Source organism: Calypte anna, chromosome 27 (assembly GCF_003957555.1).
Source record: "Calypte anna isolate BGI_N300 chromosome 27, bCalAnn1_v1.p, whole genome shotgun sequence".
Taxonomy (NCBI): Eukaryota; Metazoa; Chordata; class Aves; order Apodiformes; family Trochilidae; genus Calypte; species Calypte anna.
This window is the reverse complement of record NC_044272.1, coordinates 1,894,265-1,906,603: the sequence shown is the minus strand read 5'-3', so window position 1 is coordinate 1,906,603 and position 12,339 is coordinate 1,894,265. Positions and strand designations below refer to the sequence as shown.

The following is a 12,339-nucleotide window of genomic DNA, read 5'->3' as shown; positions in this document are numbered from 1 at the left end:
TTTGGAGGCTCGGGGAGGGTCTCCGGGGGGTGCCCCGGGGGACACACGGCTGCAGTCCCTGCTGTCCCCCCTCCCCAAGGCTAAATAAAGGCTCTATTTTTCCAGCCCAGGCTCCGCTCACTCCCTGCCCGCGGCTCCCCCGTCCTTGCGCGGAGCCTCCCCGGGATCGCCCCCCCCCCCTCCCCGCAGGGACCCCCGGGTTCCCCCCCGGGACTACAGCTCCCATCGCCCCTTGCGGGGGACGCGCCATGACGTCACCGCACGGTTGATCACGTGAAGCGGAACGGAGGGAAGAGGGCGGGGAGATAGCGGGGCGGGGCGGAGATGATTGACAGGTTCTGCCGCCTGTGGCGGGCAGGCTGGGAGCGGAAGGGGTGGGCGGATCCGGAAGCGGAACGGGTAAAGGCGGAAGTGAGGGCCGGGGCCTGCGAGACTCAGCTGCGGCGGGGCGGGCGGCGCTCCGGGCGGTGAGTGGGGCCGGGGGCGGCGGGGCACGGCCCGACATGGCCCTACCCTCCCCTTCCGCACCGCCGTGTCCCGTCGGGGCTCCGGGCGGGCGGTTCCCAGCGCGGGCGGGTGCCGAGTCCTTTCCCGGGCGGTGCCTGGCCTGGGGGTTCGGTTCCAGCGGGCCCGTGAGCCGCAGGCCCGGCTCCTCGGAGCCCCCCGGGCCGGGGGAGGCAGCTGGGTGGTGCCGCTCGGTGTCTGGGAGCGGAGTGGGGGCTCTGGTGGTTCCGCTTCGCCGGGCGAGGCGAGGCCGCCGGTGCCAGGTTGGGTGAGCGGGGGGCGGCGGCGTTCGGGGCTCTCCGGTGGAATCCCCGCTCCCCGCAGGGTCCTGGCCCCCTCCCCCCCGGACCCATTGGGTCTCCTGGCGAGGTGCGAGAGCGGCCCCGGGGGGAGCTCTGCCCTGAGCCGGGGTGTGGGGAAAGGCTCCGGCTGGAGGCGAACGTCGCGGATGTGTCCTGAGGATCCGGACCCGCGCTGCTCGGGGCTGTTTTCCTTCCTGAGAAAGAAGGAAGGGTTCGGCCCTGAGCAGCGGGTCCCGGTGCTGCTGCCCGGAGCCTTTTCCTCCGTGTGGAAGTGAAATGGCGCTGGGGGACAGCGTGGCAGCCGTGGGGGGAGCAGGAGAGCGGGGTTTTGCTCAGCTGCTGAGGGGGGAACAGAAGCTCCAGAACTCCAGGAGTTTTGCCAGGTTCCCGGGAGCTGCGGGATCGGGGATGTGATGGGCTCAGCTCAGGTTCCTGCTGCTTCTGGGGACAAACGCGGCCCCTCTGCCCCCCAGGGAGCTTTTGTGAAGGGAAATGCTCGGTGCTGCTGGCTCCCTGAGGACGTTCTGAGGCTTTTCTGGAAGGAGCCCGAGGAATGCTGAGATGCAGGGCTGTTCCTCTGCCTGGAGGGGTTCTGGTTGTGAGCCGAGGGGGGGGTGCCTGGCCCCACAGAGGCATCGGTGTGAGCAACAGGTTTGTGGTGCCAAATCCTGCACCCACTCCTGGCAGTGCTCGTGGTGCTGCTGAGGCTGCAGGGGGGTGAGGGGGGCTGTGAGGAGCTGTGTCAGTCCCTCTGCTCCCTCGGGGTGATGTTGGCTTTAAGCTGGGCTGGAAGGAGGCCAGACCCCACCTGCCCCCCAGCCCCTGCCTTCCAGCTCAGGGCTTTTTCACGAGGCTGTCCTGGGCCTGACCTTGGCTTGTAAGGAAATCTGAGGGAAGAGAGTGCCCCCAGGCACTATTTTAAGTCTGATGTGGAACAACTTGCATCTACTATTCTTAGCTTTTTGTGTGGTGGGTCAACACATGTTTGGGCTGCCCTGCCTGCAGTGTGACACCAGCCCCACTCTGCCCTGAGCTGGAGTTCAGACTGAAGAAAAAAAGAAAAGTAATTCTGATTCCTGAGGGCTTGATGTGCTGTGCTGTTGGGCCTGAAACATCCCTGTAAGTAATGTTGCAGTCTCACATCTGTGCAGCTGAACTGGATAATGAGTTGAAAGGACTGACTGGGAAGGGGGAAGAATTCAGAACAGTGTGTGCTGGGGGACATTGGTCTTAGGGAGGGGGACATTGGTCTTGGAGGGAGCAGAGCAGGTGAAGCCTCATCCTGTGTGGGCCTGTAAGGTTCAGTAACCAGGTCTCAGGGCTGAAATCATCTTGGACTCCTCTGAAGTCTCAACAGTCAACGAATTCCAAGCAAAAACCCTACCCCTAGAGGCAATCTTCCCCTCTGCCATACCATGGGCTAATTTACCTGACTTAATTAATTAATTAATTTAAGATGGTGCCAGGCAGTGTAGGTCCTCGAGGCTGCCCAAGTGGGTGCAGGGAGCAGCACGGGGCAGATGAGATGGGGCTCTAAAGAAGGATCTGAGTCACTTGAGCAGGGAGGGAAAGGCTGTGATGTGAACACAGTAAAATAAAACACTTGTCTGTTTGAGCAGAGCTGGGTTCAGGTCCATCTGACATGGATAAGAGGTTGGGCAGTGTCTGGAGCACAAGTGTCAGGGGTTTTCATCCCCTGTGTGCTTGGCCAGGCTTCCTTGCTGTGCTGAGAAGTGGAATGGTCTCCATCACAGCAAAGCTCCTCTGCATCTGGAGAGGAATCAGCCCTGGAGCTGCTCCAGGCCCTGCTGGTCCCCAGTTCCCCATCCCTGCACTGCTGGGGGGACTGCAGGGAGGTGGTTGTGGCATCTCCCTGAGAAGGGAAGGGGAGGGAATGGCAGGAACTTTCAGGAAATAAAATGGGAATGCTCCTGAGGAGGTGGGTGTAGCCTGGAGTGTTTGGGTCAGCCTGCCTGAAGTTTTCTTCCCTTGGGGTGTGAAGTTTGAAGGCTCCTTATGCAAATCCTCTGAAGCTGTCAGAGCAGCTCCCCGTGGCAGCCAGCAACAAGGAACCTTCCTGGAAGTGGCAGTGCCAGGGTGGAACAAAGCTTCATCTGAAGCCTGGAAGGAGCTCACTGCTCCTCTGGAGCACAGGACTGAACGGCTGGAGCAGTTCTACATAAACAGATAAGAAAACAGTCTTTTCATGTTTGCTTTTATTTAGCAGAGCTCCAGATAAGGAGCTGCTGGAGGAGAGAGATCCTTGGGCAGTCTGGAGGAGATATTATGAAGGTCACTGACTCTTCTGCAGTGGAGGTGGCAGTTTGCTGCTGCTCTGCACTGTTGCTTCCTTGTCCACAGAATGGTTGGGGCTGTCTGGAGATGGTGCTGGACCTCTGCTCAAAGTTAGGCTGTGTCTTTTGAGGGCTTTTTTCCCCTCATGTGAAATGGAGGTGATGCCAAAACCCTTTCACAAAGTCTTTTTCAAGCAGAAGACCCTGGGCTTTGGTGGCCCTGATTGGAACACAGGACCCTGCTGTTCCTTGTCCTCAGCCTCCTCTCCTTGCCTCCTGCTCCTTTCAGCTGTGGTGATCCAAATAAGGCACTTTCTGCAGTTTTGATGTTCTGTAGGATTAAAACCCCTGCTGGATCAGACATGGAACTTCCTTGTGCTGCCAGTGTCACCAGTGGCAGGAGCTCTTGTTGAGTGTTACAAACCTGTAGCTCCAGGGTAGCATCACCAAATGCAAGGTCTCTTTACCTCAGGAGTTGTTTCCAAGAGTTCCTGGAAAAGGAGAGGCCCAGGAGAGCCTTGTGAGGGGTGTGTGGGGGTTAATTTGGGTAGGAGGGGTTTGGAGGAACTTGGTAACTCCCTGTGACCAAAGTACTGCACTTGGCTCAGCTGTGCAGGCTCTGATCTTTGCCTCACCTTCCAAAGAGTTGGATCAGCTCCCTGGGATGTGTGAGTGTTCCTGGCTGTCTTGGAGCTGACTTGCAAAGAAGATTTATTCTCCAAGTGGGCAGCAACTTTTGGTGTATAACCATGTGCTCTGAGCTTCAGGGGGCTTTGTCCAAGTGCAGCACATCAAACCTTTGTTTTGGCCACTGGTGCTTGGTGCTGAGCAGCAGTGGGAGCTGAGAAGTAGCAGGAACTTGGCCCTCATCACAGCTTCTTGGGTTTATCTTGCCCTAAAGGCTTTGTTAATGGAAATTTAGAGATGACTGGAGGAAGGTGGTGGGAAGGCTTGGCCCTGGGCTGCCTGGTGGAGTTGCTCTGTTGTCCCCTCCTGCTCGTGGTGGCCTTGAAATCTCTGATGGTGGAATTGTTTTTGAAAAACATTCATCTGCTGGGGCTGCCTCAGAGGCTGTGGCTCTGCAGCTGGGTGTGCTAAAAGCATGGAAAGGAGCTGGTGCTACACGTTCTGCTACAGGTATTCAGGACTTGTAGCTACAACAGAAATCCCGTGCAGATCTAAATTAAAATGAGTGTGCCCACAAGTCTTTGGGCATGGGACTCTGAGGAGCAGTTGTGCTTTTAACTTATGGTAATGTAACAACCCCAGGAGTGCTTCTGGAAGTGCTCTCTGCTCTGGTTTAGGTCTGTGAGGCTACGTACTGAGGGTGCAGCACAGCTCCTGCCAACAGCAGTGCCTCCTTCCCCAGTCTGGGGCTATTCCTGTGGCCCTGGTTCACAGCCATCCTGACTGAGTGCTCTTCATGGAGGGAAGTGGCTGTAGTCTGTAGGAAGATGAGGTATTAAATCTGATTAGACTTGATGAGGCTGGGGTCTGTCCTTCCAACTGTGTCCTGATCCATCTCGTGGCTCTGGCTCTGTCCCTCCTCTCTCTGCAGAGTGCACCCTGCTGCAGCTTGTTCTTGTTAATCATGTGCTGGAAAATCAGGCTGAGGTCCCACACTCTGCTAAGCTGGGCTGTGGAGTCTCTTCTGGTGGGTCCCAGGCTGGCTGATGTTGATGTCACTTGTTCATCTTGGGTCCCAAAGGTGACCTGCCAGGTCTGGGTGGCCCCAAGGTAGCAGAAGCTGAACTGCCTGTTCAGTGTTAGGTGAAGCAAAACCACTCAGTAACTTCAGGGGCTGCCTTGCCAAGAAATTCATGTAATGCTGTCAGCTATTTAACAAGATAAATACTTCACTGGGGCTTTTGTCTTGGGTATTTTGATTCTAAGCCAACAAATCCCCAGTGAAATGGTTTCTTGCATAGCTGAGAGCAGAATCAGTCCCCTGGGGTAACCAGATTCTTCAGGATTGGGTTTCTAAGTACCACCAGCTTTGAGTAGTCCTTGCTGCTGGGTGAACAAGGGGCAAAAAATATCAGGTTCTGTAAGTTCTGACACCTTAAACTTGCAGCTTCCCCGTGGCAGGGATTTCTGTCCAGCGGCTCTTGTGGATGGGTTAACACGGACCTGGCAGTGATAGCCCCGTGGGGATGGGTTTTTGTTCTGGGCTGGTTTGTTTCCAATGAGCTCTTGTGCTGTTCTCCAGCATCCCAACAGCACTGGAGAGCTGCCCTGCACTGGGGTGAGCTGGGAGAGCAGCTGAAGAGTCATGGTAATGAGTTTGTAATTTGGGGATGTGTACGAGCCCCTTCAGGGAATATTGGGAAACAGTGAAGTGCTGAGAGGAGGAGAAGCTGCAGAAGTGATAGATGTGGAGTTGTTGGAGAGCATCAGACACTGAAGCTTGTCTGTAATCTCAAAGCAAACAAGAGACAGGGGTTTGCAGTAAGAGAAATAAGAAATAAACAAGCAGGAGGTGGGCAGAGCCAGCAAACAGAGCAGCAGGGACCTTTTTATGGATCCTGTGGCTTCACAAGCTGTTGAGTTCCACTGCCTACAAGAGGCAAGTAGGAAGATTAATACTTGTTGTTCTAAATTACACAAGGACCCCGTCATGCCCTTCCTTCTTGTGGCTTTGGCTTGGTGTGGTGCCCTGTTGCTGTTTTCTGGGCTTTCACTTTCCAGGATGAGCTGCACGTTCAGATCTGCTTCCTTAACTCTGAGTCCATGCAGCACAACCAGGTGGGAAAATGAATCCAGATCTCTGAAATATAGGTCACACCAAGACTTGAGGGTGTCAATGGGCTCACTTCCCTGTTTTGCTCTGGGGATCACCCTATCATGTTTCAGGAGGTCATAACTCAGAGCCATGGTTCACATGTTTGTCTGAAGCATTCTGAATGGAGACAAGGTTAAACAAGCAAAAGCTGTTCCCTTGCAAACTCTGGTTAGAAAAGAAGCTCTAAAAGGTGGAAACTTCTTTTTCAGGCTGCTGTAGAGCTCCTGATGTGCCTCTTGATCCTGGTGGTAACCAAACTGTTCCTGCTCAGAGCTGCTCCTGGCTGTCTGGCAAAACAAGTTGCTGATTTGCTTCCTATCAGACTTTCTTGTCCTGTGAAACAGTGTTTGTCCTTCCTTGGAAGGGGAGGTGGGGGTTGGGACAGGGTTACTTTGCAAGTACCCAGCTCTGAACTGCAGTTTCTTCCCTGACTTAACCCCAGACTCAGAATCCCCCAGATCAGTGGTTTCTTCACAGCTCATGCTGCTGACATCTTGCTGCCCTGAGCAGGTACTCCTCATGGGTTTTTTTTCCTACCTGTTGGTGTCCATGGACAATACAGGCTTCCCAGCAGGTTTAGGACTTGCCTTCTGGTCAGAACAGTTTGTGGTTGGGTGTCTCTAGGTCAGAGAATGCTCAAGTGCTGCTGTGTTTGGAAAGCTGAGGAGGTTCTGCAGCTGGTGACAGTCGTGGGCTGTCCCCCTGGGTGAGTGCTCTGGCTGAAAGGGCTGAGGCTTTCCTATCAAACTGTGGGACTGAGTTTAAACTTGAATGTAGTTGAAGTGGCCCCAGCCAGGCACAGCTGAGCAGGCATTGCTCTGGAAGGCAAGTTTGGAGCTTTTCTTTGTAGAATCTCTGTGCTGAGGCAGACCTGAGCCTCGTTCACAGGACAGTGCTCCAGTTCAGCCCCAGCTTCACTTGTAGGAATCTGGGATTTGCTGGGTAAATGCTGGAGGTGCTGGAAGCAAACCCAGAGTTTCCTTGGGGGTACCCTCAGCACAAGAAGAAAATGGGGGAATTGTTTTGCAGTTGTCTCCATCAACAAGAATTTGAGCTGTGAGGGCTGAAAGGAAAGAGGAGATAGGGAGCAGATGGATCAGTTGGAGCATTTATCATTGACAGGGAGTGGGAGTTGTGATGGGAACAGGAAATGTACTGAAAAGTGTGTGACTGTGTGCTCTGACAGCACTCCTGCTGCATGCAGCTGGGGAAGGGAGGAAGAACTGAGATTTGTTGTGAACTGTGGATGTCAGACAGCTTGTCCTGCTGCTCTTGCCATGGCTTCTGCACCACTCCAGAGGTTTGGTGCTGGGCTGGCACCAAATGTGGTGGCACCATGTGGTGCATGGTGGGTGATGCTCCTTGTCTGTGCTGTTCAGCATAGCTGGGTTTGAACAATCTTCTCATGAAGAATGTGGCTGGTAGCCTGATGACCTGGAATGATGTGGGATGAAGGCAATGAGGCAGCTGTGTGGGAAGTGTTGGGTGTTGCCTCTGCATTTGGATCAAGCTGTGGAGACTCTTGTTGGGTGGTAGGTGCCCATTTGCAGTAGAGATGGGGAGCAGCAGCTCTCACTCTGTCCAGTGGTTACAACCAAACTGTGTGGAGCCATGCAGAGGCCCCCAGGGCTGCTCTGAGGTGCTGTGTTTAATGGTTTGGTGTCTGAGCCTCTAACAAACTCGACAGAGCAACCTCCTTTGTCTGAGGGCTGACATCCCTGGGCTGCTTCCCAGGAGGCTGGAGTGCAGTGCTGGGACATCTCTCTTGCAGTGACAGTCCAAGGTGCTGCCGTGTGAGCTGGGAGGGGAGGAAGGAGCTAAAGGTCAACTTCTGTTACCTCCATGAACCCAGTAATGGTTGTTTTTGATAGACAAAGCTCTAATAACACCAAGTGCTGTGCTGGCTGCTCCTTGCCTCACCCCAGCAAGGTGTGTGTGACACCTACACGTGGTGGAGGTGTTGGAGGACCCACGGGTGGGGAGGACTTGTGCTACCAATCTCCCTTTCTGCAGAGACTCAGAGCTCTTAAGGTTCCACTGGAGACTGACAGAAGCTGCTGGACAGTGCTGTGGTAGACACAGTTTTAACTTTCCACTGTGGGAAGGAGTCACCACCCACCTGTGCTGATGGTGGCTGCAGATCAAACCCACCCTCTGGAACTGGTAGGGCTGGTCCCTGAGTGTGTCACTAACCCTGAGCTCCTCTTGCAGTTGCAGCCTGCCTCCAGGGGGGATCCCAGAGCAGAACCTGCAGCATCCTCAGCTCTTGGCACTCTTAGGCCACCATGGCAGGTCGAGGTGGAGCTGCCCGACCGAATGGACCAGCTGCTGGGAACAAAATCTGCCAGTTCAAACTTGTGCTACTGGGGGAGTCGGCGGTGGGGAAGTCCAGCCTGGTCCTGCGCTTCGTCAAGGGGCAGTTCCACGAGTACCAGGAGAGCACGATTGGAGGTGAGGGTTCTTAAGCTCTGCCAAGGGAGGTTTAGGTTGGATATTAAGAAAAAAATTCTTTCCAGAGAGGGTGCTCAGGCATTGGAATGGGCTGCTCAAAGAGGGGGTGGATTCTCCATCCCTGGAGGTTTTTAAGAAGAGACTGAACGTGGCACTGAGTGCCATGGGCTGGGAATCACAGGGGTAGAGGATTAAGGGTTGGATTTGATGATCTCAGAGGTCCTTTCCAACCCAGATGGTTCTGTTTGTGCCTGCTCCTGGTGCCTGTGCTCAGGAGGTACTGCTGTGGGGTGTCAGAAATACCAGTGGCTGCTTCAAGCTGGTTTGGGGGTTTTGCTGTGAATAGTCCAGCAGCAAATGCTTTAACTCTTGGTTTACAACTTGTTTGTTGGTGTGAATGAAGATCAGCTCAGCAGAGTGATGCTATGGCAACCATGGGCATGGCCTCTAAGGTGTTTTCACTTCCAGCTCTTGAATTCCTGCTTCTAATTAGAACCAAGGCCTTCAGCTTGGTTTATAGCCCTTAATTATCTTTTCAGACCATGACCTGGGATTTGGGGGCTGTTTCTAGCCTGATATTGTTAACTACTAACACAGCTTTTTCAGGTCTAGTAGTTCTTTAGCCTGAAATCATTAGCACAGTGCCAGCAATCAAAGGTTGGTCTGTGCTGGTTTGTGGGCACTAATTTTTGTTCCTATAATAACTCATGTTGGAGATAAGAGTAGCTTATGGGCAGGCAGGGTTTGATGCTCTGCTGCAGAGGGCTGTGTGGCCACTGCTCCCTGCCAGCTGCTTGCTGGCTCGTGGGTTCCTGTGTGCAAGGAAGAGCAGAGCTGCCACTTCCATGACAAGTGGCACCACGCTGGCCTCCTCCTGGGGCTCCCCCTCCCTCCTGTGCACACCCAGAGCTGCCCTGAGCTCCTGGCTGGTGCCACACACGTGCCTTCTCTTCCAGCTGCCTTCCTCACACAGACAGTTTGCCTGGATGACACAACGGTGAAGTTTGAGATCTGGGATACAGCCGGGCAGGAGCGATACCACAGCCTGGCCCCCATGTACTACCGTGGGGCACAGGCTGCCATCGTGGTCTATGACATCACCAACACAGTGAGTGCCCTGGGAGGGGTCCTGGGGGGACTTTGGGGGGGGGGGGGGGGGGAGGGTGTTTGCAGCTGATGGTTCTCTGTTCCCTGGGAGAGCGTGGGGATCCCAAGGCCTCGCAGTGCCTGCCTGCAGGTACAGAGTTTCTCAGGGCCTCCTCCTCGGCCCTGAGCAAGGCTGAGCTGATAAAGGATCCTGCTACAAAGTGCTGTAGAGGCAGAACACTTCTGACAGGAAAGACTTGTTCTAATCATATCTTCGCTGTGGATTAACAAGAGGCTGCCCTTCCTGACTGCTGCCTCCTGTTTGCTTCCAGGACACATTTGTACGAGCCAAGAACTGGGTGAAAGAGTTGCAGAGGCAGGCTAGCCCCAACATTGTAATTGCACTAGCAGGAAACAAGGCAGACCTTGCTACCAAGAGAGCTGTGGACTTCCAGGTGAGTGGGAATCCAGATGAGTTGTTGCCAGAGTCATAAAAGCACCATTTTTGCTTAAATAGGGAGATGGTGGCTATGTGCAGAATGCTTTGAGGGAGAGTGAAAGTCAATATTGCTGCTGAGAACCCTGGGATGCCACAAGGCTGCCTTCCCCATGCACTCCCTGCACAGCACTTGTAGCTCCTCTTGGGAACAGTTATGACAAACGTAAAGAATAATGCTTAGAGACCACAAGCTTCTGTCCCTGGGCTTCTCTGGTGCCTCACTCATCTGGGGCTTCTCCAGCAGGGGATGAAACAGCATCTTTTAGATACCAGACATGTGAAAAATTGTTCCCAGCTTGTTCTCTGCTCTTGTCTGAGGCAGACTGTCAAGGAGAAGCTCTTATCTCAGACCTCTGCACAGGACTGCTCGTGGTACTTGTACAATCTGCATTGCCCTCCCAGTTTAACAAAGTGCAAGGTGCTGGTGCTGCTCAGGACATGCTGTGTCTTCTCTTGGGTCACAAACAGTCTGTGCTGCTGTACCCAGCTGGGCCCTGGGGCCACCAGGGCTGGCACTGGTGAACATCTCCCAGCTGTCAGGGGACTGGGGTGGGAATGTCTCTGTCTGGGATTGGGATGGGGTTTCTTCAGTGTTTTGCCAACAAGTGAAGCGTGTGAAGGCAGCCCCAGGCCTCCCTCTGGCAGGATGCCTTTGCCACTCTGATGTGATTGTTTGTAGGATGCACAAACATATGCAGATGACAACAGTTTGCTGTTCATGGAGACGTCGGCAAAGACAGCGATGAATGTGAACGAAATCTTCATGGCAATAGGTAACAGCTTGTGTGCAGAGGGGTGGTGGAGGAGCTCTGAGCAGCAGCTGTGCAGCCACTGAGACCCTGGGAACTCCCCTGTCAGCCAGGGGCTGGGGGCTCTTGCTGGATCAATGCCCAGCTTGTTCCCATAGCCAGTCTCTGGGTGTTTGGAGCCTTTGCTTTGAAAGGCCTCTTCCCTCTCTCCCTTTATCTCAAGTGGTGAGTAAGGAAGGAGTGGGATGATGGGTTTGCTGCCCTCGTGCTGCTGCAGTGTCTGATCCCAGACACCTCCAGGGGTGAGGGCTGGGGCCAGAGCAGGACTGAGCCCGCTCAGCGGGGCGGAGGTTTCCCCTTGCAGAGGAGCCGCTGACATCTTGTTTCTTTCTAGCCAAGAAACTGCCAAAAAATGAACCCCAGAATGCTCCGGGTGGCCCAGGGAGGAATCGGGTGGTTGACCTTCAGGAGAGCAGTCAGCCCAGCAGGAGCCAGTGCTGCAGCAATTGAGCAGCCCTGCCCACCCGACTGGAACCCACGCTAACAATCGCACTTACCGTAGAGCAGCTGCTGCTGGTGGCTGCTGTGATTTCTCCATCCCTTTCTGATCATAGGCTGGAGGGAGTTCTTCCACCTGCACCTTTCTGTACAAATACTAATTCAATTCTAAGTCTTAAGTCACTTTTTTAATATATGAACTTCTGCTCTTCCCTCTTCCTGGTGGTGGTGGTGGATGCACGACCTGGTGTCTGCCCAGCCAGCTCGCCCCTGCCCCGGGTGGAGGTCAGCAGCACCCAGGTCCCACAGTACTGTAGTTCACTATTGGAAACAAAGGGATATTGAGACTAGACAACCGTGTTTAAATCACCCGTGTGTAAAAGCTGAGGCTCGTGCAGTACAACAGGCCTAGAACAACCACTAAACTGTAGCATTATGGTGACAAACTCTGGCTTTTCAGCCACTTATTGACCAAATCAATTATAAGTATTCTGGGGTGGGGCAGAGGGAAGCAAAACTGGTTTCTTCTGTATTTTGTATTGTATGTTTCTCCATGTAACCAATCAGTATCTTGTCAATATAGTACATACAACTAGCTGCCTGTTGTCTTCATTTGTGTTGGACTCTAGCATGCCAACTCTTTTTTTTTTTTTTCTATTCTATCTCCAGTTCTGTTGTAATGCACTAATCCTGTTGCAATTTTTGCAAAAATCTTGTATAGAAAAATTGTCCTTTTTTTGATGGTTGTGATGCCACTAATGTTAACCCTACTCTAGTGTGAATACACATGGTTTACTGATGTACAGAGGTGGGGTGGGGGAAACCTTGGATGACTTGTCAATGGAAACAATGTGTGTTGCAAAAGCCTGTAATTCCACAAAGTGTGAAGGGAGGTATTAAAATGGCTTCTGTTGCCAGACTCTAACTGATGTTGGCTGCTGCCTAGTGCCTAATGCAATGTCTTATGCATACTGGTATTTAAGAGGAACTGTCAACTTAGTCTTCATCACAAACTTCAGTTTTGTGTGATTAAAAAAACAAAATTTTTATAAACCTATCCTAATCAACAATGTTCATGTTTCTTAATCAGCTCAAACCAGAAGGGGAGTGGACCAGAACATGGTAGTTGTGCTAGAGGCTGCTTGTGGTGGTGTCCAACACCCCATGGGCCTGG

The 12,339-nt window shown here is 53.4% G+C and overlaps 1 protein-coding gene across 1 annotated transcript; it reads left to right on the top strand.

Annotated features, from left to right (window-relative positions):
• The first annotated feature begins 386 nt into the window (after positions 1-386).
• On the top strand, positions 387-12,222 carry RAB5C (RAB5C, member RAS oncogene family). Its single transcript, XM_030465985.1, has 6 exons — positions 387-467; positions 8,094-8,333; positions 9,290-9,441; positions 9,752-9,874; positions 10,598-10,691; positions 11,062-12,222. The coding sequence occupies exons 2-6, from the start codon at positions 8,168-8,170 to the stop codon at positions 11,175-11,177; spliced, it is 651 nt and encodes a 216-aa protein (XP_030321845.1). The 5' UTR covers positions 387-467; positions 8,094-8,167; the 3' UTR covers positions 11,178-12,222.
• Positions 12,223-12,339: the final 117 nt, after the last annotated feature.